This window comes from Geosmithia morbida (genome assembly GCF_012550715.1).
Source record: "Geosmithia morbida isolate 1262 chromosome Unknown scaffold_13, whole genome shotgun sequence".
NCBI lineage: Eukaryota > Fungi > Ascomycota > Sordariomycetes > Hypocreales > Bionectriaceae > Geosmithia > Geosmithia morbida.
In genome coordinates, this window is record NW_023336200.1 from 75,267 (window position 1) to 101,670 (window position 26,404).

The 26,404-nt window shown below is 52.4% G+C and overlaps 10 protein-coding genes across 10 annotated transcripts; 6 read left to right on the forward strand and 4 right to left on the reverse strand.

Moving 5' to 3' along the window:
- Positions 1-4,289: 4,289 nt before the first annotated feature.
- Positions 4,290-5,715, forward strand: GMORB2_2375 (enoyl-CoA hydratase; the record flags this gene model as incomplete). The annotated part of the gene is made up of 6 exons (XM_035464355.1): positions 4,290-4,479; positions 4,626-4,756; positions 4,832-4,861; positions 5,070-5,186; positions 5,286-5,463; positions 5,591-5,715. The coding sequence occupies 6 exons, from the start codon at positions 4,290-4,292 to the stop codon at positions 5,713-5,715; spliced, it is 771 nt and encodes a 256-aa protein (XP_035319541.1).
- Positions 5,716-6,098: 383 nt separating this feature from the next.
- Positions 6,099-7,012, reverse strand: GMORB2_2376 (lysophospholipase II; the record flags this gene model as incomplete). The annotated part of the gene is made up of 4 exons (XM_035464356.1): positions 6,099-6,183; positions 6,239-6,645; positions 6,712-6,747; positions 6,809-7,012. 4 exons carry the CDS (start codon positions 7,010-7,012, stop codon positions 6,099-6,101), a joined length of 732 nt encoding a protein of 243 aa, XP_035319542.1.
- A 960-nt stretch (positions 7,013-7,972) lies between these two features.
- GMORB2_2377 (TPR protein) lies at positions 7,973-12,499 on the forward strand (the record flags this gene model as incomplete). The annotated part of the gene is made up of 2 exons (XM_035464357.1): positions 7,973-8,362; positions 8,483-12,499. 2 exons carry the CDS (start codon positions 7,973-7,975, stop codon positions 12,497-12,499), a joined length of 4,407 nt encoding a protein of 1,468 aa, XP_035319543.1.
- A 1,368-nt stretch (positions 12,500-13,867) lies between these two features.
- Positions 13,868-15,822, forward strand: GMORB2_2378 (Acyl-CoA synthetase (AMP-forming)/AMP-acid ligase II; the record flags this gene model as incomplete). The annotated part of the gene is made up of 4 exons (XM_035464358.1): positions 13,868-13,931; positions 14,014-15,094; positions 15,238-15,433; positions 15,490-15,822. 4 exons carry the CDS (start codon positions 13,868-13,870, stop codon positions 15,820-15,822), a joined length of 1,674 nt encoding a protein of 557 aa, XP_035319544.1.
- Positions 15,823-16,218: 396 nt separating this feature from the next.
- On the forward strand, positions 16,219-17,022 carry GMORB2_2379 (Mpv17 / PMP22 family; the record flags this gene model as incomplete). Its single annotated transcript, XM_035464359.1, has 3 exons — positions 16,219-16,314; positions 16,400-16,795; positions 16,867-17,022. The coding sequence occupies 3 exons, from the start codon at positions 16,219-16,221 to the stop codon at positions 17,020-17,022; spliced, it is 648 nt and encodes a 215-aa protein (XP_035319545.1).
- Positions 17,023-18,445: 1,423 nt separating this feature from the next.
- Positions 18,446-19,099, forward strand: GMORB2_2380 (uncharacterized protein; the record flags this gene model as incomplete). The annotated part of the gene is made up of 1 exon (XM_035464360.1): positions 18,446-19,099. The coding sequence occupies one exon, from the start codon at positions 18,446-18,448 to the stop codon at positions 19,097-19,099; it is 654 nt and encodes a 217-aa protein (XP_035319546.1).
- Positions 19,100-19,365: 266 nt separating this feature from the next.
- GMORB2_2381 (protein-L-isoaspartate(D-aspartate) O-methyltransferase) lies at positions 19,366-20,225 on the reverse strand (the record flags this gene model as incomplete). The annotated part of the gene is made up of 3 exons (XM_035464361.1): positions 19,366-19,507; positions 19,577-20,034; positions 20,124-20,225. 3 exons carry the CDS (start codon positions 20,223-20,225, stop codon positions 19,366-19,368), a joined length of 702 nt encoding a protein of 233 aa, XP_035319547.1.
- Positions 20,226-21,100: 875 nt separating this feature from the next.
- Positions 21,101-22,290, reverse strand: GMORB2_2382 (metal homeostatis protein BSD2; the record flags this gene model as incomplete). Its single annotated transcript, XM_035464362.1, has 3 exons — positions 21,101-21,673; positions 21,749-22,195; positions 22,273-22,290. The coding sequence occupies 3 exons, from the start codon at positions 22,288-22,290 to the stop codon at positions 21,101-21,103; spliced, it is 1,038 nt and encodes a 345-aa protein (XP_035319548.1).
- A 1,134-nt stretch (positions 22,291-23,424) lies between these two features.
- GMORB2_2383 (cytochrome b pre-mRNA-processing protein 6) lies at positions 23,425-23,833 on the forward strand (the record flags this gene model as incomplete). Its single annotated transcript, XM_035464363.1, has 2 exons — positions 23,425-23,613; positions 23,693-23,833. Coding segments are annotated over 2 exons (330 nt in total), but the record flags the coding sequence as incomplete, so codon positions are not given.
- Positions 23,834-24,293: 460 nt separating this feature from the next.
- On the reverse strand, positions 24,294-25,517 carry GMORB2_2384 (solute carrier family 25 (mitochondrial citrate transporter), member 1; the record flags this gene model as incomplete). Its single annotated transcript, XM_035464364.1, has 3 exons — positions 24,294-24,795; positions 24,896-25,043; positions 25,115-25,517. 3 exons carry the CDS (start codon positions 25,515-25,517, stop codon positions 24,294-24,296), a joined length of 1,053 nt encoding a protein of 350 aa, XP_035319550.1.
- Between the last annotated feature and the right edge of the window lie 887 nt (positions 25,518-26,404).

Below are 26,404 nucleotides of genomic sequence, written 5' to 3' on the forward strand. Positions count from 1 at the left end.
CCCCCCCCCCCCCTTGTCGCTGAAGAAGTTTTGTCTGCAACCTGCATGCGTTCCCCACCACCACGCACAAGAATCAAGCTGCATGGGATGGCCCCTCCTTTCCTCATGGCTGCCGATCAATGGGCCGAGCCATGGGCCACGGTGCTGTGGGAAATGCCATGGGCTACGGTATACGGTGCCATGGGCTACGGTGTCACGGGCTACGGTACAGACTCCCGTACGCCTTAAGCGATGGGAGTCAGCTTCTTTCGGAGGGAGGGAAACGCCATGTCCTCTTCCTTATGCTTTCTTATTCTGTTTTTACACCTGCAGCGTCAAGCTTCTTCATGGACGCACGCACCCTTTCCGCTAGGGCCATCGTTCAACGCTACTCGTAGATTACGCGCGCGTCTTCTAAACAAAAGAGGGCGTGAGTGTATCATCGGAGACTTTTCCTTCACAGCCGCCCATACGTGTAATATATGTATGTGCGTGTGCGTGTGTGCGAGTATCTGTGCGTATGCGTCTGCTTGTATCTGCAAAGGGCTTCACAACACATCAGTATTCCCTCCTATATACACACCCTCCCACACGCTCTCCCTCTCCCTCCCTCCCCTCCCCTCCCCCCAAATCCTTGTTCTGACAAGGATTGAGTAGAAAAGAGGTAAAAATGAAAATGAAAAAAAAAAGATGGAAAAAAAAATGTGCCGCACAACCTTGAGACACATATCTGCATCCGACGTAGGTGCAGCCGACCGACAATAATACCACCTTCTTCGCATATAAGCTGCAGAACAAGGTTTTTTTTTCTGGGCTCTCTGTATCTTCCGTGTTAATATACTTGAAAATATTTTAATGCCTCGCTGCATGCAGGCTTTTCTTATCAATCTCGGAGTCCGGTTTCGGCATCACAACCTCCCTCTCTCTCTCCGGGGCAAGTTCCAAGGTACGGCTCAATTTAGGACCTGTTCCGCCCGCAGTGCTACTTTTTTTTTGTGGCGTCGAGAATGTTCCTGCATCTCGGGTTCACGAGAGGTCTGGGCAGCAAGCTAGATGGGGTAATAGTAAATGCTGTTGCTTCCACCGCCAAGTCAAATAAGACATGCCGTATGGCTCGGGCATCCACGAGAGTAAACTACGAAGCTATGATGAGTTCGTTATTCAGTGTGAGAGTGATACACTACTACCGTAGATGTAATCTGTACAGATTACATGTATTAATATATTAGTAGAATCCCCACACCGTACACACCCTCTTCTCCCTCCCATTAGTTTAGACAAAAGTGCACCCCCTTCAGTTAATCTTCGTAGTCTGCTCTTTTACGAGCATTCATCTATCAATATTCGTTTGTCAAATATTCGCCTGTCAATTGGGGGGCCTCCGCATCATAATCACATCATAAGAGTATACTACTGTATTATGACACTTTCCTTGAATGGTATACATGTACGCGCACAGCTGTGAGGGGTCCATTCGCCGCATGGCGCGGCTTTGGCCTCTTCGAACTCTCCCCGTCTGCCCTTTGAGCTTCTCCAGCAACCAGCTGGTATTGCGTCCTACATGTATTACCACGTGAATGCCTTGCCCATCGGCGGTGGCCCACCGGGTGGGGAGAGAGAGGGAGAGAGAAAAAAAAAAGAGCTCACCTTTCCTGTTCTGTCAGACAGGGGACGGTTCCTCGTTAATTGCTTTTCCAGGGCCCGCCTGTACCTCTTCACACACCAGCCATCCAACTCTGATCCACCACGGCACGGCACTCAACATGGAACAAGCATACTTGGCCTGGGCCCCAGGTCTACGGGACAAATAGGGAAAGCAGAGAAGAAGAAGACGAAAGGTCGAGGGAGGGGGACAGATGGAGCCGCTAGCTTCGTAAGTAATGAACAAGGACTAGCTTGGGTTGACGGCACCAATTCACCGGTACACTTCTCGAAGCGGTGTCTTGGCCTGTCACCTGTTCTTCAAGAGGCACGGTAGGAAGAGCATTCATGGTTTCGAATGTATTCTCGACCTTTTTTGTTTTTTGTTTTTTTCGCTCTCTTCCTCGGTCTTGTACCATCACTCTTCAAGTGGTATTATTATCCCACCAGTACATGTATCCTGTACTCAACTTCCTCCCTCCTCACATGCCTCTCCCGACCGGAGCCGACCGGAGACCGCTCCCGAAGGAGGGATGAGGCAATATTGGGAGCATTTGAGACCTTGCTGGTCTACGGCGTAACATGCAAACCTGTTGTCAGTATTAATGGTCTGGCATCAATAATATCATGTATGAAGCTTCCTCTCTTGGACGCCTCTGTATACAAGGTGTGTGGGGATCTGTTGGCGGGAGTCTATAACACTCTGTGCTATGTATGTAGACAGCACGGAATGCTAGGACGAGAGATAATGATACAGCGTAGTAGTGGACCATCCATCTCCATCTGCCGTATCATCGATGGATGGCATCTGTACCAGGGAGCGCGGGTGGATATCCCGCTTCAATATACCCCTCCAGTCGTCTGTGCTTCCCCACCTCTAGGCTCTGCACCCCTGCCCTTTCTGCGCTTCGTAAGGGATCAGTAATACGAGTACGTCGCGATGAGGTTTCCATCCCTACTCACCTTCTACGACAAAACACCAAAGACGGATGATAGAGAGAGGAGGGGGAACCCCCGGCGTGAGGGAGCATCTAGGCCTTCCCGTCTCCCCTCTCCAGTCAATTTTCTATCACATTCTCTGCTCGTTTCTTTCCCGCTCTCTGCCGTCCTGGCCCCTGGGTTTTCCTCTTCCCTGCTCACATTCTGTCGCGTCGTGACCTGACGATAGTTGTGGGTCCTGATCAATGGTTTGCCCCGAGTCCCAGTTGCTGCATGTCTCTCACGTAAACTGTGGGTTTCGCACTCTCAGTCAGTCTCTATCTCTCTGCGCGCGTGTGTGACGAGAGAGTGTCTTCTCACCAACTCACCCTCCTTCAACTCTGTCACTCTGTCACCCTACCACCCACCATGTACGTTATGTGCGCCTCTCGCATCCGTGTGTCTGCGTCCTGTCAGATGCACGTCTCCTTTGGGGTTCCTCGCATATGCCAACCGCTCAATGTAATATCAGCATTGGCCTAGTAGAAAACGGTGGGCCCCTCCCCTCCCTCCCTCTGTGTGTTGACAGCAGCAGAGAAAAAGCACTTTTGCTGCAGGTCTCAATACAGCGTGTGGCATTCTTGTTCCTCTTCTTCCTTTCTTTCCTTTCATCTCTCTTTTCCCCTCCTCCTTGGGAAGGTGTCTGTGCCTGTGTCGATGTTGTCAGTGTTCTTGTAATTGCGTTCGAACAGTGGCGCACCGCAATGTAATAATACTTTCTTCTTCCCCCCTCCCGTGTTCCATTCTTCTCCACCGCTCCGCGACGGCTCGTTCCTGGTCCCGTCTTGGTGTTCCCCTCCTTGGCCCATTGAACCTCTTCCTTGGCACAATACCTAGCTGCACAGCGAAGACTAGGAAACGAAAGTCCATCTCTCAGAGGGCGTCATCAACGGGTCCCTTGCGCCACGTTTTCAGCTCCACCTCGCGCAGCTCTTGCTTTGTCGGCTAGCTAGCTGCTAGACGTAATATGGAGTAAGTATCTGGTAGTAGCTATTAGTAGCAAAATAGATTATCGATTTCTCAACAGAGACAGACTTATTACCTTGTATGGCTTCACCTGGTGCCGATCCTACCCGTCACCAGCTGGACCTGGGGCCTCCCGACTGTACAGAGGGGATGCGTGCTGCTTGCTCTGCAAACTTGACAGCAATGTCTCAGCTGGTTGTCCAATCGTCCCCCTCATGCGCATGAGTTTACTGACAATCGATCCCCATTGTCCGGATGATAGTACAAGTACAGTCCCGATGTCAGCTCTCCCTCCCCCCCCTTCCCTCTCTTTTCCCCTCCTTTGTCATTCACAGCTACCTCACACACAAACTCACTCGGGCATACAACACTCCCCCCCCGCCCTCCTCTCTCACAATTTACGTCTTCTCAGCCGCCTTCTCTTCCTTCATCATTGTCACTCACTCCCTCTGGTGACGCTAAACATCTCGAACCAAACCACCAGTCCCCGATCTCTCGAGTTCCGATAGGCCATCTGGTTAGTGTCATGTTTTCTTTTCTTGATCACGAATCAATCCTCCGACTGACATGATGCCCACCGCCTGCTAAAAAAAAAGAGGTACAAGGACAAATCTAACAGAATAAATATTCCCCTGTCATATCTCGAGACCGACCTTCTGCTCCTCCCCTCCCTTCCTCTTTCTTGGTAACCAATCCCCACTGTTCCCGATTAACCCCGCTTCGCAATGGGTGAAGAATTGGTGATAGCGTCTACGCCAGCAGACGGTGTGAGAGTCCTCGCTCTCAACCGTCCAACCAAGCGCAACGCCCTCTCCCAGCAGCTCATTGTCGATCTTCTTGCCCTGCTCCACGCTGCGTCATCCGATGACTCTGTCCGCGCCATAGTAATCACTGGCAGCAGGACCTTTTTTTGTGGTAGGTCATTGTTGGTCTGACCTGCACTCCCCCCCTCCTCCCCCCTCCAGCCCGCTCGGTGTATTGCTTATTCCTTCTCCATGCCACACCCCCTCCATTCTTCATGAACTGCCCCGCCTAACGTTCGATTCCACGCGATGTAACAGCTGGCGCCGATATCAAGGAGATTTCCGAGTTAGACGGCCAGTCTGCCCGCAAGTGCCGCTACCTCGAAGATCTCTGCCAAGGTCTCAGCAACGTAAGAAAGCCACTCATTGCGGCTGTCGAGGGCATGGCGGTGAGTGATTCGTGGAAGCTCTATACCTTATTCCCTCCCTCGATTGTTCACTAAACCTTTTGATATCTTCTGCAGCTCGGTGGTGGATTCGAAGTTGCCTTGGCGGTATGTATCTTTCTTTGCCTCCCACTCACTCACACGCGCATACACTATCTCTCTCCCTCGCTCTCTTTGCTTTGTGCATGCCCTCTTCCTTTAGCTCTTTCCCTCCACTTCACGCACACCCCCCAAACCCGATTGATCTGTAGTCAAGTCGCAATTATTGTCTCTTTGCGATCCACATTGTTGTTTACTGACCTTTTTCATCACACAGTGCGATCTGATCTTCGCTTCCTCCAACAGCAAATTCGGCCTCCCTGAAGTTTCCATTGGTCTCATTCCTGGTGCCGGTGGTACCCAGAGATTGACCAATGCTGTTGGCAAGTTCAAGGTGAGTAAACATCGTCCCTTCCCATCGTATATCGTATGACACATCACAACTTTCGCTCGGGCCCCTTTACTGACGCGGGGTGATGAACTCTTAATGTAGGCCATGCAGATGATCTTGCTGTCCAAGCCTATCTCCGCTGCTGAGGCTAGCTCCGTCGGCCTCGTTGCCGACGTCTTCGAGCCGGGGACCGTCCTGGACAATGCTGTTCAGATGGCATCGTCTCTGGCCGGCATGAGCCCCATGGCCCTATCGCTTGCAAAGGAATCCATCTGCCGATGTACGTCTCTGTCTTACCCCCCTCTCGTGTTGCTTTGTTGTATCCCGATTGGTCCGGTCTTGCATCCCGCCGCTCCCCATGTTCCTGCAGAAAGCAGTCTGCTGACCGTGTGATTTGTCCCCAACAGCTGATAGCCTGGGACGTGATGACGAATTCGAGCGCAGCTTGTACTACTTTGCCTTTGGCACCGAGGACAAGAAGGAGGGAGTTGGTGCCTTCTTGGAGAAGAGGAGCCCCAACTGGTCCCGTTGATGCACATCTAGTTAGCCTGTTAACCATTTAGTTGATAGTCATGGGATGTATTACCAGCTTCGTCTTTTTGGCATCGTAGCTCCATTTGTCACCAATCCCTCTTGTTATGCACTTCTCTCTCTCTCTCCCTCTGCGTAACTGGGTCCTTGGGCTGTTCCTTGCAGCACACCTGTATGCAAGTTGGGCGGTAACTCAACGGTGCTGCATGGTGGTCTTCGCCTCACAGGTGGTCGCGAGTGGGTCGGCCAGCCACGCCAAATTGAGGATTGTGCTGAGGGCATCTATTGTTTTATTTTCAAATTCATACAAGAGCAGGACTGTTTCGATCCGTCCCCTATATTCTTCCTTCCACTGGATCCTTTTGGTATATTTAACGGACAACATTAACCGCTCTTTGCTGGCAATCGGGCAGCTATGAAGGCCTCCACTTCGTCAAGCTCTTCCGCGCATGCGGAATGTTCCATTTCCCTACAAATTTTGTCAACCCAGTCAAACCCATCAACATCGCAGAGGAGCCACTTACTTGTAGGTCTTCAAAGTAACATCGTACCCCATACCCTTCAGCGCGGCTTCACTGTCCATCGCAAGAGAGTACCTGACAATCGGGTCTGCGTCGCCGTGGCCCATGAGAATAGGCGTTGTCTTGTTCAGGTCGCCGCTGGGAACGTAGTCGCGGAAGCTCTGGCTGAGAAGCAGCCATGACGATAAGCCAACAATACCGGCAACCCGGACCGGAGCAGTGAGACCAGAGAAGATGCTCATCGCGCCTCCTTGTGAGAAACCACCAATTACAATGCGTTCTGCGGGGATACCAGCCTGGATCTCGTCCTGGATGAGGGAGTGGACATATGACTGTGACTGAAGAATCCCTGCGGCATCCTCGTCAACAGCCTTGTTGCCGAGAGAGTCGACAGAGTAACCGAGAGCTTTCTACAGCGAAGGCGGTAGGTCAGTACGTGCTTAGACAGGCATTCAAACGCAGGAAGGGACACGTACAATGTCAAACCAGCCTGGCATGCGGAGCCCGCCATTCTAAATCATGCGTGAGCATCACCTTGGACTACGTCGCTTATAGATGCCAAAGCTGACTAACCACTGTGATAGGAATCGTAGGCGCATGGGGTAGGATGAATTTGACCTCGCCCAGTCGTTGACGACGACGCCTCATGTGCTCAATCGCATCAGCCCAGCCATTTCCGTTGTCACCGAGACCGTGAATAAAAATAACCGTCGCTGTATGCTGCCCTGCAGTAGCGGGGAGCACCAACGGCGCAGCGCGGCGGAGCGAGGATGACATGACGATGGTGGTGGGGGCGCTGAGTGCTTTTTCCTCCTCCGGTCGCAGATAAAGATGAGGGGGTCAGTACCGTGGAGGGTAACCTCAAACGTTGTATCTGATACACGAAAAGGGCGTGCCAAAGATTCCAGATCTTGGTGGCCAACAAAAACGAAAGAAGTGAAAGGAGTTCAAATGAACCCCTCGATGTGATGCCAGCGAGGAGGTAAGAGCTCCCGGTGAATACTCGGTAAAATTAGTCACTATGTAGGTGCCATGGGGGGACACTGCAACTGCTGAGAGGGTTGGTATTATTGCCTGTTTTATTACAGCGCAAGGTACGGTCCGGGCGCACGTACCCCGCCTCCCGGGAAAGAATATTGGATGAACAGGCAGGCGGGCCGAACGAGTCGACGCTCTTGCCTTCAACATTATCTGGGCATGTGAGAAGAGGCACAGCCGCAGGGCGACATCTACGCCGCATTGTTACGCCACAATCTGCGGAGTAATACTGGCAATCGTTCCTGAACCCTTGCACTCTTTCTAAAGATGGCATCCCACCCATCCTCACCCACCCTCTATCGCAACTTCATTTGTCTCGTTGGTCATCAGTAATCAGTCACCTGGACACCTTTTCTGAGACAATTTCGGCGTATCATGGCTCATGGCCACGTCCTCGTATGAAAATACGGTATCTCAGTCTGACTGTGCTTTGAGACCCCAGCAGGATGCAGCCTTACGTGCCTGTGGTGGAGTTTAGAGCCAACCAGCTTACGTTGGAAGCTATCCCCTGCCTCTGGCAACGCCCTTCGTTGCCTGGAGTCTGACACTTTGGCTCTGGGAATCCCATCAATATTGCACAAGGGCACGGACGCTTTGACATGCTATATTAACTACGACTATCCCGCCCCTGAAGTGGGCGGGTTGTGACGCGACACACGACATTGTCGACACGAGTAGTCAACAAAACCAGATATCGTCATGGGGCAAGCAAAGGACGACAAGAGCGCCCTCGAGGCTGCATTTCAGGCGGTCATAGCGGATGCTGCTGAGCTTCACAAGGAATCCTCTGGACATAGCATTAACGACTTTATGAATCCTCCCATGCGCTCGATAGACGACCTCAACAGCCAGCTCGACAATTACAACAAAAGCTTCGGGGCCTTCCGGTCTAAGCGAGATTCCATATTTGGTACTTTGAAAGCCATGTTACAGCCTATCCAGGCCGTAGGTGACATTGTGGCCGGTGCTGCAGGCGAAGCATTTCCTGCGACACAGACAATATACACCGCCATTTTGTTCCTGGTCAATGCAGCTAAGGATGTGTCTTCAAACTATGACGCCATTTTTGAACTCTTTGAACTGCTTAAGGTTTGTTCTACTACTGGCAGACAAGTGCTGGATCACGTCTAACTGGCAATACAGGACTTCACACCACGACTAAACGTATATATAGAAAACAAAACAATATCGCCGACTTTGCGTTCCAAGGCAGTAGCCATTTTCGCCTCATTCTTTGAAGTCATTGTCCTTTCCACTGGGGAGATCAGGAAGGGACGATTCAGGTCATACTTCAAGAGCCTCCTTCAAATTGGAAGCCCTGTGCAGAGTGCTCTTGAAAATCTCCAGAAACTCATTGCCGGCGAGGGCCGACAGGTTCTTGCAGATACATATGGTGGTGTCGCAAGAATCGACAAAAAGACGGACAATGTTGAACAGATTGTGAACCAAGTCAGCCAGGATGTTCAAGAGCTGAAGCTCGAATACCGAGCCCGTATCAATGCGGCTCATCAGGATACACTCCGGGAGCTCCTGGATCCCTCACCTTTCCCAAGAGATTATTTTGAGTCCTTTGACAGGAGTAGGGTGCAAGGCACAGGCGATTGGATCCTCCAAGATGCTTCACTGCAGTCTTGGCTAGATGGCGAGACGCAATACATGTGGATGTCCGGAGGACCTGGTACTGGAAAGTCCTTTTTGGCTACGAGGCTCATTTCTTGGGCAAATAACAACCTCTCTCATGTTGCCTACTTTTATTTTCGATCCAATGACCCAGAGACACGATCCGTCCTCCAAGCACTACGAGATGTCTCTTATCAGCTCAGCGAGAGCGACGCTTTCTACGCAAAACAGCTCACTCGCAGTGTCCACACTACTGCAGACATCAAAACGGTACCCAGTGCTTTTCGGAAATTGTTCGCCGAATCTTTCGAAAATGACACTCGCAGTGAGCCATTTTACGTGTTCCTGGATGGCCTCGACGAAGCGGCTACAGAGGAGATTGAAGAACTTCTAACACAGCTGGCCGCGTGCATGGAAGAACAGCCGGTACCGGGAGGCAAAGCCAAGGTCAAGATTTGCCTCACCGGAAGGTCGCATCTGACTGATTTGGTGTCGACGTACCTGGATCCTCCAACGCCAAGCCGCTCGCTGACCCTCGTGCACGTCACTCCAGATCGCGTCGCGAATGATGTCAGGTCTTATATTAAACACGGCGTGGCACACTCTCGCGTCATGAGCCAAGTCGGTCCCGAGCTGAAGGCCCAAGTCATCGAGACCATGGAAAAACGTGTCGATGGCCTCTTCATCCTCGCCAAGTTCATGTTGGCCGATGTCAATCGCAAACGCCGCCCAAATTCTATCCTCGAGTCTCTCGCATCGTTCCCACGAGAGATAAACGGCATTCTGGGCATGACATTAGCCGACCTGTCTTCTACAATCACTGATGAAGAGGCAGGGGATTTGAATGAAGTGCTTGGGTGGGTAGCCTGTGCACAACAAGCTCTCACAATCGAGCAGCTTGAAGCTGTCTTGATACTAGAGTTCGGGACCCCTCCCTTCCGGTTCGAGAACAGTCTCCGTGGCCAGTATGCTTCATTCTTCAGCGTGGAGCGTGAAGACGGCCTCACGACAGACGACTTGGTCAGGGACTACGAACGCCTACAGCGGGGAGGTAACAGATCCGCGACCCCGAACGGACATGTCAGAAAGTCTGTTTCTTCTGAAAGAGGAGGAGTTAATTCTCGCGATGTCAGTCCGGCGCAACGGCTCGCCGATTCCCCCCGCCGGCGCACAAGCCCTGTCACATCCCTTGAGTCCAATCTGGCCCGCCACCCCAGCCCTTCGCCTGGCCCCATCCTCCTACCTGAAATCACAACTCCCGACCAGGATATGGAGTTCAGGTCAAAAAAGTCTAGCACGACAGTCACCTTCTTTCATGCCTCTGTACGCGAGTTCTTCCGCGAAGGCGACCCATTCAAGGCTTCCGAGAAGACGGGCGGACCCTCTGTCGGCTTCAACGCGCTGGCCATGAGAACGCACATTCTTAAAATATGTCTGCGTATCTTCAATGACAAGAAATGGTTTAAGTCCCAGGATCTCGGAAGGAGAGCCCACTCAATCAAGCAGTATGCTGCATGGTACTGGCAAGAGCACCTAGCGGCTGTTGACCCCAAGGATGTGGGCAAGGACGACAAACGAATCATCGGCCAGCAGGTATACCGCATGCTGGTTGACGAGACCACAATGTCCGATTGGAGTCTCATGTATGAAGAAAATGACGAGGGCCTCGAAGTTTTCAACGACGCAAACATCGATGGTCTCCGTGCCTGGATCGAGGACGATGACGTGGTGTCGGGACTGGACTCTGATGCAAAGAAATGGGCAGAGGAATCGGTTACTAGGCCGGCAAGCATGTTCCTTGCAATGGGCCGATTCTATGCCAAGGCATGGCTCGATGAGAAGTGCGAGCTCTACGTCCCCACCAGACTCTGCTTCGAGATTGTCCAAAGCATCTCGTATCTTGATGCCGGGCACAAGTGGTCCGAGTCACAGCATCACTGGGCAGGTGTACCGGTCCAAGAACGCATCAACAACGCTACAGAGTGGTCGCAGTACCCCAAAACGGCACATTGGTTCCGTCGAGTCGGTAGCACATATCTCACACTGAACATACACAAGGAAGCCTTGGCCCATTACACTGAAGGACTCAAGCTCCAGCCTGACAACGCCGAGATAGCTGGGCCTAAGGCGTACTGTCTTCTCAAGGATAAGTCGTACTCGGAGGCTCTTGAACTCGGACTCAGGTGCGAGGCCATGGAGCTCAAGCTAATGGCCGAGGGAAACCTTTCTGGATCAGCTCTCTCGACCAGCAAGTGGCGCCTGTACAAGGACTATTCTGTCATCGCGTTAGCATACTCACTCACAGGCAACGTCGACAAGTCAATCGAGTATTTCCGCAAGGCTTTGGACAGCGCAGATGAGGCCGACATGAGATACCAGGAGCGGTTCGAGCCGGTCATCGGCTTCCTTGGCGTGCTTTCGACGCACGATAGACATGCCGAAATAATGGAGGTGATTAAAGACCTGTCGCTGCATGCCTCTGGTCCTCACAAGGAGAGCAGCCGACTGGTTGAATTTTTGCTCTCGGAGCACGACACTTCTTTGGTGCTGGAGTCGATTCCCAAGGCTGCGTGCAGGGATGGACAGGTCGAGTTTCTGGTTGAGAGGCTACAGATAGCGCTCAAGATTGCGCACGACAAGCGCGATGTGCCCAAGGGACTCTTCCTCCGCATCGCCCTTGGAGTGACATTGATGTACCAGCGCGAAACAGACGCGGCGATTGAGATCTTTGAGCGAATTTCGCTGATCGAATACCGGTCGCGAGGAAACGTGCCGACGCGACGGGCGCACGCCATCTCGTTCCAGAAACTAGCATCACTGTACAAGGACATGGCACTGCAGGCCGGACTGAACCAGCCTAGTGCAGACCACTGGATCAAGCTTCTTGAGGCGGTGCAATCCAAGCACAGATCCCACCGTCACAAAACCAAAATGCCACTGCGCATGACGGGTTCCGACTTCAACGCGGCGGCCGTCTACCTGGCACTCATTTTCCGGCTGCGACGACGGGTCAGAGAGGCGGAGGCACTCCTTGCGGCGCTTATTGTCGAGAGTTGCGAAATTCTAGAGGATAACGATCTGGACAACGACGAATTTTCACTGGAGAACCTACTCCGACTGTTTGTCGCCGCGGGAGAGGGAGAAGACTCGAACGCACGCGCGCTGGCCGTATCCATGAGACAGCCCAGCCCCCAGGGCTTGGCCGGGACAGCTGGTGGTGAGGGTGAGTCACCCATCCAACCACGCAGAGCAGCCCATCCGGAACCCAAGCTGTCTGGCATTCAATCAACAGACCGCTGCTGCGCGCAGTGTCTCAGCGTTATCAAAGACGAGAAGCCTTTCTTTATCTGCCGTTACTGTCTAGATAGCTTCTGCGATAGATGTCTCAGGCAGAGGATCAAGCCTGGTGTCGCTGCTACCGATCAAGGTTCAGAAGGGTTGGCATTGGGTCTTGCTTGCAGTGTAGACCACGATTGGATTGAGGTGCCTCCGCTAGATAGGGTGCTTCATACGGGCGAGTTGTTTGTAGATGGGCAAGTGAGGCGGCTTGCCGAATGGGAGGGTGAGGTGAAGAAGAAGTGGAAGGGTAAGTTGGAGATTTGTTGATCCTTGGTTCGATGTTTGCTGTGTTTATTATCATACGTTTCTCGGCTGTACTCTTTTTTCTTCTTCTTCCACTTGCATAATAAAGGCTTTACCTGGATAAGTTAATTCAATACAGGGATCTACATTGTACTAGATCTGGACTGTGAAATAGTATCATTACTTTTTGGTTCCCTGTTATTACTGATTCCAACCTCGACGTAGATTCAGGGTAAGTTTGGTATATCCGTATTACTCGTAAGAATGCTACTCCACTCCTTACAGATATAAGTACGAGTAATAAGACTATTATTTGCACAAAATACCATATGGCATATGGAGAAATGTTGTTCCGGTGCTGAAGCCTTTGCCTTAGGCCAGTAAAAAAACATCACGATCCTACCTTCTATTCCGGCCTCGTGAGACAGATAGATAGAGCAATAAAATAAGATCATCACAACCGCTGCGGCCTTTCATCTGAGGGGGCTAATGCATCTGAGTGATCGCCAACTATCCACGCGCGTTATCGAACCTAGCCAACCATTATAATACGTGATATACAGCTACGAGCAGCACCGAGATCCTCGGCCCCCTTCAAGTCTTCCAACCCCCCCCCCCCCCCCCCCCCCCCTTTTCCCTTGTTGATACTACTGTAAGTAATAATACTACAAGTAATAATACTGCAAGTAATAATACTGCAAGTAATAATAATAATAATACTATTAATACGCGATGATTACCTCTAACGGCATAGCACAGCCCTCCGATTCAGCCCAACGGCCAATGACGGCATTCGACTGCGTCATCCCAGACTCGCACTCCGCAATTCCTTGACAGTACGGAGTATGAGCTCTTTATTCCGGAGCACTGTCCAGCGCCAAGGCGTTGAGAATTAAATCCAGAGGGCATCAAGCGAAATCCTGTACTCGTATCAGTAGCGGGATCTCCTACCCGGGATGTGGGGAACTGGTAGATTTCAAAGCAAGGTCAAGAACAGGGTATAATAGTTGAAAGAAAGGATCTTGAAGACCTCGGCACGGCATCGAACCTCTTCTCAATCTCCTCAATCTCCACCTTCTCTGCCCCCCCCCCCTTTATCTCTTACTCTTCACTATGGAGGGAGGATAGGCTGAGATAGATGAATCATCGTTATGAACCACTATTTATGATATTGTTTCAATACTAATTTCAGCTCCAGATGAATTTTGACCGGGAATAAAAGACAGACAGGAGCCGGAAAGAAGCCGACAGAAGGAAAATAAATATTTCTGTATATAGCCCCTTGAGGAGAGGAAAAAAAACAGACAAATAGGGGACAATTCCAGCTTCCCACTCTCCCCACTCTCACCACTCTTCTCATCACCCACAGGATAATAATACACCACGTTCAAGATGATTTACAACGAAGGGAATAGTGTCCATCTACCCAAGCTTGACCTTCTGACGCTCCTATTCGGTATGTGACAGTACATACATCTCACTCGAGGTGCTACCGGTAACAATACCGAGCTGGTGACACTGCTACTAACATCGCCAAGACTCGGAGCATACTCAGGCCCAAGAAGACTCTCCTCTACACGGCGAAGCCAAGAACCCCGAGTACATACTCACCAAGGCCCGTTTGCGTCAGTTGACGTGCCAATTCGCGGCCTTTCTGCGCGACCAGTACGGCATCGGCGCCTCAGGACCTGGCAAGGATGTTGTCGTGACCGTGTCGACGGGCCAGAGTGCCCTGGCCAGCATATTCTACGGCGTCATCGCCGCCGACGGCGTGTACTCTGCTGCTTCATACTCGGGTACGCCCAAGGACCTGGCCAGGCAGATTCGCGACGGACCGAGCAAGCTGCTCATCTGCAGCAAGGGTCTCACCAAGCTGGCTACCGAGGCGGCTACCGACGCTGGCCTGGCCCTGTCAAATGTGCTCATCCTCGAGAGCTTTCCCGAGGTGAGGCTGTACAGTCTCGACGGCAGCGTCGAGTGCCGGTTCGACAGGGAGCTTGCCTGGCGTAAGATCACCGACGCGACCGAGCTTGAGAAGAGCAAGATCTGTCTGCTGTACTCGTCCGGCACGACGGGTCTGCCCAAGGGCGTGCTTATCTCGCACACAAACGTTGTGGCCGAGGCCATGACCCCTGCCCTGCTGGCTCGACCGTTCTGGGCTAGAGAGGCGGACGAAGGGCGGCCGTACAGCGAGCGACGAACCCTGGCTCACCTGCCCGCCGCGCACATTGCCGGCGTGATGGGCTACTTCGTCCTCCCCATCCTCGAGGGCGGAATCGTCTACTGGATGGACAGCTTCAACTTTGACGAGTTCCTCCGGCACTGCGGCGACCTGCGCGTGACAAACATCTTTAGCGTCCCGCCCATTTGGATGGCCATTGCCAAACACCCGGGCGTCAAGGACCAGTTCAAGCACCTGCGCATAGGCTTCAGCGGAGCCGCGGCCCTGCCGGCAGATATTCAGGAGGCGGCGAGCAAGAGGTTGGGCGTCGGGATGGAACACCTCCTCAAGCAGACCTGGGGCATGAGCGAGACGACCGGTGCGGCTACGTATTCACCGCCCGGGAAGCCGGTCAAGATGGGCAGCCTGGGACCGCTGCTGCCGAATATTTTGATGAGGTCGGTTTTCTCCTTATTTGTTTTCCCTCTCTCTCACACACACGCTCCCTCTTCTCTTCATCTGTCGTTTGCCCCCACTTTCTCCCATCTTCTTCATCCCCCACCTCGCTATACGTCCTGCGCTCTCGACTGATAATGTCTAGGCTGGTGGACGATGATGAGAACGATGTAAAGCCTGGCGAGCCTGGCGAGGCCCTCCTCAAGGGACCCATTATCATGCAAGGATACCACAACAACGACAAGGCAAACCAGGAGACCTTTACCGAGGACGGGTGGATGCGCACAGGTGACATTCTCCGCGTAGAAGACGGCGAGCTGTTTGTTGTCGACAGGAAGAAGGTATTGCCACACACCAGCCACTTAGCCGTCGGCTCACGGACTGACATCTTCCACAGGAACTCATAAAGTACAAGGGCCTCCAGGTCGCCCCCGCCGAGCTCGAGGGCCTGATCTCGTCGCACCCTGCTGTCGTCGACGCCGCCGTCATCGGCCTGGTCCGTGACAACAACGAGGTCCCCCGCGCTTACGTTGTCTTAGCACCCCACGCGAGGGGCAAGGTGGGCGAGGCAGATATCATCGACTTCGTCGACTCCAAGGTCTCCAACTACAAGAGGCTGAGGGGCGGAGTCAAGTTTGTCGAGGCAGTGCCGAGGAGTCCGTCCGGTAAGATTCTGAGGAGGGATCTTCGAGAGATGCAGAAGCGGGAGAGCAGGCAAGCCAAGCTGTGAGCGGTTTATTTTGTGTGTATCATCACCTCTTGTCCCCTCTGGGGATAGGCATAGTATAGTCAGTAGGCATTTTCATGTTTTTATGCATACTATCGTACGGCAATCCTATTCGGTCATAACGTCATCGCTCATAATCCGACTCGTAGATCCCTGCCCCTCATCTTCCGCATTAGTCAAACTCATATGCTGGGGTATTGTATTTTTTCGAATTAGAATTGAAAGGGAGCGATGCGCACGTATGAAGAGTGAAACCGACACGTGACATAATACGATGCTCTCCGTAACACGCATCGTCTGGACCCGTACAGACTCCATCATCGCTTCATCATCGCTAGGCAATATTGCATCGAGTGCGCAGCCTTGTTTGTGTGTTCAACCCCATCTCTCCATGACAACATGCTCTCTCCCTTCGCTGCTGCCACACTGCAGGCCGGCGCCCTATCGACCCTGAGCAACCTTTGTGCCCAGGTAATTGAGGCCTACCAGGAGAATGTGAGCTCTCCAACGTCAATGCCGGTCCTGATGTTTTGCTTGCCCGACTGATCATTTCCCCCCTGCTTTGTTCCTCCAACTGCAGCGTGGACTATCCCTGGATGTTCCCCAGCTCCTTCGCTTCGTGTGCCTCACATTCATCACAACTCCTCCCAACTTTGTGTGGCAGCAGTTCCTGGAGCGATGGTACCCGGCATACCCGACCGCTGCCACCCCGTCGTCGCGTCACCACAAGGACGACATCGAGATGGAGGCAGGTGACTGGACTACTACAGCTGACGGGCTTCTCGAGGGCGACCTAGGTTCTGGCGCCGCTGTGGCCACCGCTCAGAAGCCCAAGTTCTCGATGCGCAACACGCTGGCAAAGTGGTTCATTGACTGCATGACGGTCGGCGCCATCCTCAACACTCTGGCCTTTCTTGTCATCATGGGAGGGCTCAAGGGCCAAAGTGCAGACCAGGTTGCCACCAACATTCGGACGGTATGCTCCAGTCCAGCCCATCAATACTCTCAAGTGACGTCGCCTGTGCTGATCAAGTCGGACTGCTCCAGGAGACCATACCCATCATCGTCGCCGGATACAAGATATGGCCCATTGCTTCGATAATCAGCTTCTCGTTCATCCCCGTCCACCGTCGCATCGTGTTCCTGAGCTTCATCGGCCTCCTCTGGGGGATATACATGAGCCTTGTCGCGTCCAGGGTTTAGTACAAGAGCAGCACTGTATTGCTATATTGATCTACACTTTGAATCATGACTGTCTGTATACGCTTTCTCCTCGTAGCAGTTGGCTCTGTATGTGCGATATCCACAGAAATAGAACGAAGCATGTTTCTAGATGGTTATAGAGGTCGACAATGGTGTTTGATCTCTGAGGAATCCGGGACAGGGAGCTTGCCGTCTCTTCTGTAATTCGTTCATCGCTGAGCGAGACGATGCATCTCGATCTGAGGCTAGCTGGATGCCACCTATGTGTCCGAAGCTACAACACGAGCTGATTCGGCAGTGACAATCCTTGTTTCCCAAAGTGTTGGTGTGTAATATGGGGTCTTGGATACATGTCCATCTTGATCAGAAAACAATGCATATCACAGCACACGACTGCCTGACTGTACATGTACGTAATCCTTGGGCAGCTGGCGTGCGAGCAGATTGCCAAGTCGCAAGCCTCTGCAGATCTTACGTCCAAAAGCATTCTAGCTGTTTGTATGAACAGCATGAAGGGAGGTTCCTGACCATCTGACAGCCACCAGAATGGTTCGAATGTCGTCACCCCCCCCATCCCTCTTCCCATGTAGTAGTATCTACGAGAACACAATGTCTTACGCATGGATACATCGACCCCACGCGAAGGGAGGCTTGGCATCGGATCGCCAACCAATCCTGGCCATGAGAGGAGGACGGAGCGGCAGACGGCCTGACAGAAAGACAAGCCTTGTTTTTTTGTTTACTTTTTTGTATGTCTCTGGAATGCGAGGGATGCACCTTTGGACCAACAAGATGACCGTGTCATCTCTGGAATGTCAAACGGCTTACCTCCTCTAATTATAGGGACTGTGGAGATATTCTCAGCGTACCAACCTTTCTAAGATCAGAATCAGGAGACTGCAGGCTTGAGAACTGCGAGTGGCTAGCAAGTAGGCCAACAAGGCAAAAGGCGGGAAAGAGAGGGGGGTTTCGTCAAGCTATAACAGCAAGGACCAAGTTCCACCCTCCAAACGATCGTGGGGGAAACCCCCCCCCCTAGGACCCAGCCAACCGTCATCTTGCGTTGCATGCCAAGGCACCAAAACGTTGATGCCGAAAGGCTCTTGTGAAACATATTCCATGCCGTGGCTAATAAGTTTGTCTTGACTTATTCTCTCCGGCGGATGGTTCGAGTTGCGATCCGAGGTGGTTGGACATGCGTATAAGAGAAGCACCTTTCTCCAGACTTCTCAATCTGAAGTATCCGGAAACATTAAGCAACATCGCATCTTTCTAATCTCTCCTCCTCCTCCTTCTTCATCACCATTATCGTCATCCTCTTCCTCTTCTTCGAAGCCTCTTCATCGCAACTCTCAAGAAACTCCTCGACAAGACGCTTGGCATCTCTCCTCCATCTCAATACACTTCCTCATCAACCGTCAAGATGCTTCGCACCGTCCTCATCAACGCTCTTCTGGCCTCCGTCGTCGCTGCTCACGACAAGGTCCTCACCATCAGCTCCGTCGCCGTAGACTGTGACGAATCGTCGGCTGCCCCTGTGGCGCCCCCTACTTTCTCGACCACCTTCCAGACCAGCGTCAAGACCATCATCAGCTGCGGCCCCGAGGTCCCCGACTGCCCTGGAGCCACGCCTCACCCTCACCCTGAGCCTACGCCCGTCGGTCCTCCTCCCTTCCCCACCGACGAAGTTTACCCCTCTCTGCCAATCTGCTTCCCCGGTGGTGACTGCGATGAGCTCCCCGCGACTCCTGTCGTCCCGGCCTCTCCTGTCCCCACCTACGCCGAGTCTTCGGAGCACCCCGTTGCTCCGTCCGTGACGCCCTCCCCTGGTGTCCATACTCCTGTCGTTCCTATCCCTCCCCCGGTCATCCCCGCTTCTCCTGTGGCTCCCATCTCTCCTGTCTACCCCATCTCTCCCGCTTCTCCTACCCCGGGCACGCCCATTCCCGCTACTCCCACTGCCGCACCCGAGGTTCCCACGGTTCCCACAGTTCCTGTTGCCGCTGGTGAGATGAACCGTCCCCTGGCTGGCATCTGCCTTGGTGTTGCTGCCATCGTCGCTGTCAACCTGATGTAAGATTGGAGTTTTCAGACGGGGCTTGATAACCAGGGAGATGATAGATAATGAACTTGGAGTTTATGATCCCAAAGGGGTTTTTGTCATTTACTTTGCTTCTTCGACTTCGGAAGAATACGATGGGAACATCGTCTTTTAATATTCTTAGCAACCTCTTTTCATCCTTGACTTTTGTATCTACAGATAGATTATAGTATTAACAAGTCAACAATTTCAAATTTTCATAACAGTGACTGAACATGCATATAATTTCTCGCCCAAAATCTCTACCTCGACGGTGCATCTGTAAGGGGAACATATCTAACCCCGTATAGTTTTTTCTTAGTGACTTGTCCATATTTGTTCTTGGAGATGCGCCATGCAGACTTGTCAACACCAGATTCATCATCGTTAATGGGTATAAACATACTGGAGGGGAGTGGGCGATCAGTAAGCCAGAACCACGTTGGAAAAATGAAGAGAGGTAGAAGAGCTTACCACCCCGGGGCTTTGAGCTGCTCCAACAACGGCGCATGCAACTCCTTGGCCGCGGCACCAACATGTATAACATCCCAGTCGGCGGTCCCACCTTCGACCCATCCCTTGCGCCCATCACCCAGACGGAACTTCACTCGTCCTGAATCAAGCAGACTTCGTCCCTCAGCACTCTTGGCCATGTTGGACCTTCCCAGATCCCGCAGTTCGGGAATATGTTCCAACCCGACTACTAGACCGGTAGGGCCTGCCAACTCGGCCAGTATATGCGTCAGGTAGCCCGAGCCGGAACCGATGTCTAGCACGCGACGAGACTGGCCGTCATCCCGGGGGACGAGGTAGGATAGGACGTTCTCCACGGCAGAAGCGTGCATGTGCGGTGCCGAAATGGTGGCCGCGTGGCCTATGGACTGGGGGGAGTCGTTGTATGGTCGCGAGGGTGCGTAGTGAGCTCTGTCGACCTAGGTTCAGACAATATCTTTAATTTTCTGTGTTCTACGGTCATTGTCTCTGACGGACTATCTTCAGGAGAGACGGTATGATAACTCACCCCTAGAAATGCCTGTTTGACAGTCGCATCGGTTATCAAACCTTTACGGAACATGTTCTCCACCAACTCGGCATTTGTCGCGCCAGAACATCGCCATGCCATTTTGACGAATCTGAAGATGATTGCGATACACAGAGACTGTCCTAGATGTGCATAGATATAGACAAGACGCAGTTCACGGTGTTGGGACAAGATAAAAAGCTGAGGGGAGTGGTTGATGCAATAATAAAACCGGTACTACGTCATACTACCGGGTAGACTAGTTGGCGATGCGGGGCAACTTGCACATGGCAGGCGCCACTGGACTTACGGCAGGTGCAAGGCACATCTACCAGAGCGCATGTTTATGTACGTAGAAACGTATATTCATTAGCTTCAATACTGGGTAAAACTGAATCATGCATACCGCTATTGCATCTTGGTAGCAATCTGTATTAACTATGGCAATGTGTATCTGACTTGCCGATTACCCGTATTATTGTCGGGCAACATTGCGATTAGCATAGCAGAAACAGTAGTGGTTTCACTGTCCGTATGCACGCGTAATACGGCAGAGTTCATGCGCCTTGGGCACCACTCATCTCTGTTTCAGATGGACGAGCAGAGTATGAACGAACGAAGAATTCCAGAAAAAAAGGACAGAGTCAAGAAGAGAGTTTAAGCCAAGAGATAAACAAAGACAAGTGAATTGCTAGCTGGTAATGGAGAGTGCTTCAAACAAAAGAGAAAAAAAGAAAGAAAGAGAAAGAGAAAATCCCAGATATCCATGCCCTGTCCCGTCAAAAAGCAGTAGACTTTGAAAAAAAAACGCCCATAACCCCTCTTCCTTTGGATTAAATGTCAAGTTGTTGTCTCTTTTGTGTGTTGTTGCTGCATATATATTTGAGAAGAAGTAGACAATCGTGTGTTTGATCCCCGTGTGATCATGCTGTGTGTGGTCGTTGTATGTGTGTAATAGGGTATTGTATTGGAATTCGCTATACAACTCTCTCGGATGACTCGCCGGTGCTGATGATGGGGATACCAAGACCGCGATCGGGACTTTGGAGAACGAGTTGCTCGTGTCGTCGAGCGCGGAGATAGTCGACAGTGCTCTTGATGAGCATGAACCATCCCACCACCATGAGGGCGTACGAGAACCAGTCCAGGCCAGCCAAGTCGCCCAGGCCATCTCCACTGTCTGTCACGTCGGATTCGTCAAAGTTGTGTGAGTTGGGATCGTCGGGCGCAGCGTATCCGTCAGGTCCGCCCATGTTGGAGGGGATCTCCGAGGCCGGAGAGGTGCGCATGTAGAAGCCGTACTGGATCAGGGTGACGCCCAGACCGGCGCGGGAGCCGTTCTTGGCCGCATGCGTCGAGTGCAAGAGGTAGGTCAGGAGGAAGCCGACAAAGGTGAACGAGGTCGAGATCATGCCGTTGAGCACAAAGGCGAAGACGGACCCTACGGGGAGACCGTCAATATACACCTCGTCAGCACCGCCTAGTCCGGGGGCAAGGATCGTCGTCTCCCAGTAGGGAGGTACGGCATCAGCCGCTGCTTGCTCGTACGTCTGTATGTTCAACATGTCAGCATCTCCATCTACCAGTGACCAAGTCGTTCGCACAAGGCGCCATTTGTATCATACCGGAGGCTGCTCATCCTTTTCGCTCGTAGTCTGACGGTCAGGTCTAGCCGACATGTTGGCAAAGACGCCATCGCTGGCCACTCCACCGCCGACTATCCTCTGAGAGCGAGTCGCGGAGCCCGCAGTGGGCGCATCGTAGACATGGCTGGCCGGGGGAGGAGTCGAGGATGGCGAGGAAGAGTCGTGTGATTCGGTTATGCTGCTGGCGCCGGTAGAGTGAAGGAGGGACGATGAATTCTGGCGCACCAGCCGTTGGCGGTCGTCGACTTCGTCATCGCTGTCGTCACCATCATCATCAAAGGCGTCGGCAAGGGTGGGATCTTGAATCTGGTTGTCGTGCCGTCGGGGGGAAGGAGAGCGCGAGTGAAAGGATGGAGGAGGGGAGTTGGGGACGTGTTCGGGAGCAAGGCGGGTGGTTTCGTAGTCGTCTTCGTCACGGGCGTTGACCTACACTCTGTTAGAAACCAAGGGCACTCTTCTCTTCTGCATCCCGATATTGTGTCAGCTTAGCAGACAAGACTTACCCGTTCGTATCCTGCCATGGCGGGCGATAACGTGGCGGTGTCGTCAACCGGAAACACTCGGAATCAACAGATATCGAACAAAGTGTAGATAGAAGGGGAGAAGAAGGACAGGAAAATATGGACAAAAAAAGGCGAAGGCCAGAAAAGAAAAACGAGCAAAGACCCGTGTGCCCGTGTGAATGAATGAAAAAAGGGCACAAGGAGTTGGTGATGGTTGTGCAAATGGGGAATGAGGGAGTTAGGGAGAGGAGACGGGCGCCCGAGGAGTTGGCAAGGATGAGAGGTCCAGAACCTGGGAAACAGGGAGAATGTGAGCACTAAACTCCGGGGGATTACAGGGGATTAAGGAGATATTCTAGTGGCACTTTCAGTGTTAGTTTTAGTTTTGGTTTTGGTTTTAGTAGTAGACTAGGGGCGCTATGACGGTTCGCTCAGTGGTCTGCTCAGTGCACGAGTTGATGCTCTTTCAGTGGTTCAGGGCTAGTGCATGGGCTTGGCAATGTGGCGCGGCCGCAGGCACCGAATGAACTGGATCGGAGGCCGCTTTTGGTGGGATTCGAGATTTGTTAGCACCCAGGTATACGTGCGAGTACGTAGCCGTAATCACAGGGAGGTGTCGCGTCGTACGATGCCTTTCAAACTACATGTACGAGACGACGAGAGCGAGGCGAGCAATATGTAAAACTATATCAATAGTACCAGTACTCCGTGCACACGACTTTCTGTACAAGTGATTCGTGGGTCGCAGAGAGGGGCAGAATTGCAAAGGCTTTGATGTCCCAGTTCATTGATTGACAGCCAGTTGACGATTTGGCATCAGCCATTGAAGCTTTGCCCACGAATGCCATGCTAGAATACTGATGACTAATACAGAGATTATATAATAGAACATCCGGGTGGCGCCAGGAAAAAGGAAATACCCGAACCACCGAGAGCCAGTCATGTTCTTTCCAAAAAAATAGTTGACGACGTGAATTGAGATTGACAGGTACTGACCCTTGGAAAAAGGACTTTGGTGATAAGAGGATTTTGACAAGCAGTAGGACGTCACAGATCTGCTCATCATGTCGCGGCCACTATCAGTGAGCTTCTCCCGTTTTCTAGTCTCTTTTCTCGTCTTCAGGTACAGTTGAACTGACTAACAAAAACCAGTACCGCATCTACTCCGAAGTCTTTGCCAAATGGCCCAAGCAGGACCTCCGTCCGGACTACCAGCTGCAGGACGTTCTCCGGACCACGGTAGAGGACCGCTTCAAGACGTACAAGCCGTCCATGGAGGCAGAGGAACTGTTCAAGGCCAAGTCTCTACAGACGTTGCAGCAGAACCGCTTCATGGAAAAGGTACATACACCTCTACGTTGTGTCCGATGATGACCATCTCCGAACATGTCGCAGCTAATACATACCCCTTCCTTCTCAGTACAAACTCGGTCCTATGCTCGAACCGAAGAGTCAGCCTACATACTTCGCCGACCTGGTGCGTGAGATTGACGAGGCCCCCAAGCGCTCATGGTTCGAACGACTGGGCAAGCGTCTGTCTGGTATGATTCGACTGGAATAGACGTATCGTACTCGGAAACGAAGCCTGGAAATCGATTACTCAGAAACGAAACCGATCACCCAAGATGAGGAAACCCCCGCTGGTTGATTACCAACATACAGAAGTCAACTACACCAACAAATCTACTTGTCGAATACCGGATACCGACAGCCGCTTTGATGGCCGATGAACAGGACCAATATATGAAAAAGACCGCCACCATAATACCCCTTGTACAGGTCATGCGACCGAAAACAGACCTGCACACATTATGCAGAGATCACTGTATATATATAATGTATCATGTTGTACGATATAGAGACAGACGGCATAATGTGCAGTCAACACTTGGATCCCTCCGAGGATCGTGTAATACACCCCGAGACAAAAAAAAAAAAAAACGCCCATCGCCGTATCTACTGGTTATCTTCTTGACGCATGCTGTGGGATAAATCGTAGGAGAACTATTGGTCAAACACGTTCAAAGGTACTTCATCTCCGGGTCTAGGCGTCCCATGAGATCCATGGACTTCTCGTACATGGTGAAGACGATGCCACCACTCATGACCAACCTAGCCAGGCGGGGAAGAGCACCGCTCCAAAACGTGAGCACGCCCTCATTCTTGAATATCGATGCCGCACAGCGCCACGTGTTGCCGTACACGGTCTTTGCCTCGATACTCTGCATACGCGTCTTGACCGTGTCGAGGGGCTGCGTGACAAAGACCGTGACTGTGCCAGCCATGCCGCCAATGGTAAACGTCGCCAATGTGCCCAGCTTCTCTCCGGGGGCGGTCCATGACTCAGCCAGCTGTCGTAGAGAAGTATACGTTCCGAAGCGGACCGCGCTGTTGGCCGACTGTCGGAGAGTCGTGGGAATGAAGCCTTGGAAGAAGCCCGCCAGCCCGCGCTCGCGTGCAATGATGGGGACGGCATGTAGGAACCCGCGCATTCGGGGCTTGGCTGACTTTCTGTCGTCGATACTGTTTATTGTCAGCTCCACGTCCACATCCTCTCCATGTCTGGCTGTGCCCCGCCTTCTACGAGGTATTCCCCTAGGCCTTGGGTGGGGAAGAGACATACAGAGTCGTCTTAATACTCTCTGTGGGTGTAACAGCCAGCAGGGACTCTGTCACACCGGCACCAAAACCGGCGAGTACCGTCCTGGGACCCGTGAGCTTCCCATCAGCGTCGGCGAGCAAGCGCTTGTACTGGTCGAAAGCGACGAAGCCTGGGGGCTCACCACTGTCAGCAAACTTGTTCAACTCGGAGACGTGTATGGGGAGTGTGTGTCGGACGTACGAATTCCTGCTTTGGCCGAGTTACCAATAATGAGCGTCGTGCACCCGGCGTACCACTGCTTGCCAAATGGAGGCCATGGTAACTTCTGGCCCTCGGCCAGGCGTCTGTTGAGCTGGGAACGAGTCTTGGCGACTATGTCGAGTTGGTATTTTGAGTCAGCTCGGTTCAGGCAGAGGAACAGAGATTTCATCCGGCTTCCGACTTCGCTTACATTCGGCAGGATATGTAATGGCTGCAGAAAGTGGTCAGATGATGGACAGAAAAATAGGTCAGTCGAGGGAGGAGCTTCAAACGCACCAATCTCAATTGCTCCAGCAGTTGACCCAGCAATGATAGATCGTAGAGGGGTGGGCGCCTTCTTCTTGGACGCATCGGTCGGGTCCTGTGCCTGTACGGGTGCCATTGTTGGTGGGGAGGGGGAATGGCAGGGTGGAGTGGTGGTTGTCTTAGGACAAGAGAAGGATGACGGTGGTGATGATGTCGTCAGCCTGCCACGGTCAAATGGTGGAGTTGCTCGTGGGCTTTTTTTTTTTTTTTTTTTGGGGGGGGGGGGGGGGGGCTGTTTGTAGTGGGATGTTATTTCCCAGCAGGTGCGAGTGACATGCTGAGCGCCAATCAGCTACGGAAGGTGCACCTCGCACCTCCGATGCCGCTCCTTCATCCTGCCACCAACCAAATCCGCCCTCAGCATTTGTCCTCTGTCCTCTTGAGTATCACAACTTTTTCCCTTTGTACAAGTTCATCTCAAATTCTCTTCATAACATACGTTGTGTAATTACGTAGCAGACTCCTCGACCAAGCCGACAATGATGTCGTTTGATACGGTCTCCGCGAGCACAGCCTTGATGATCACCGACCCCTTTCTTTTCCCTTGTATCAGCAGCTGCTGTGGTTCATCTATGTGTGCACATCTACAAAGGTGCGTGGCCTGCAATCAGCCTTATGCGGGAACGTCGATGATATGCTCTGTTCCTAGTAATAGGCGCTAACAAAGTGCTGGCTGCCAGAATACACCATGATCAAGCGATCAACGTCACCTGAGCGATTCACGTTGCACCCAGAGTTCCCTAACTCCCGCCAAATCGCACGAGATCGACACACATCTCATCCCCCGCATCCCGTACTGCATGTGCTCATGCGCGTCGCATTTCCGGCAGCTTCGAGAACCCAGCCAATATCCCTCTCCCGTTTACTGGCTCCCCACACACAAATGCACCCATCAGCTCATCGGCCCATCATCACCTTGGCTGGACTTGTCTCCTCCTGACCACTATGGAAGCGAGGGGGTCA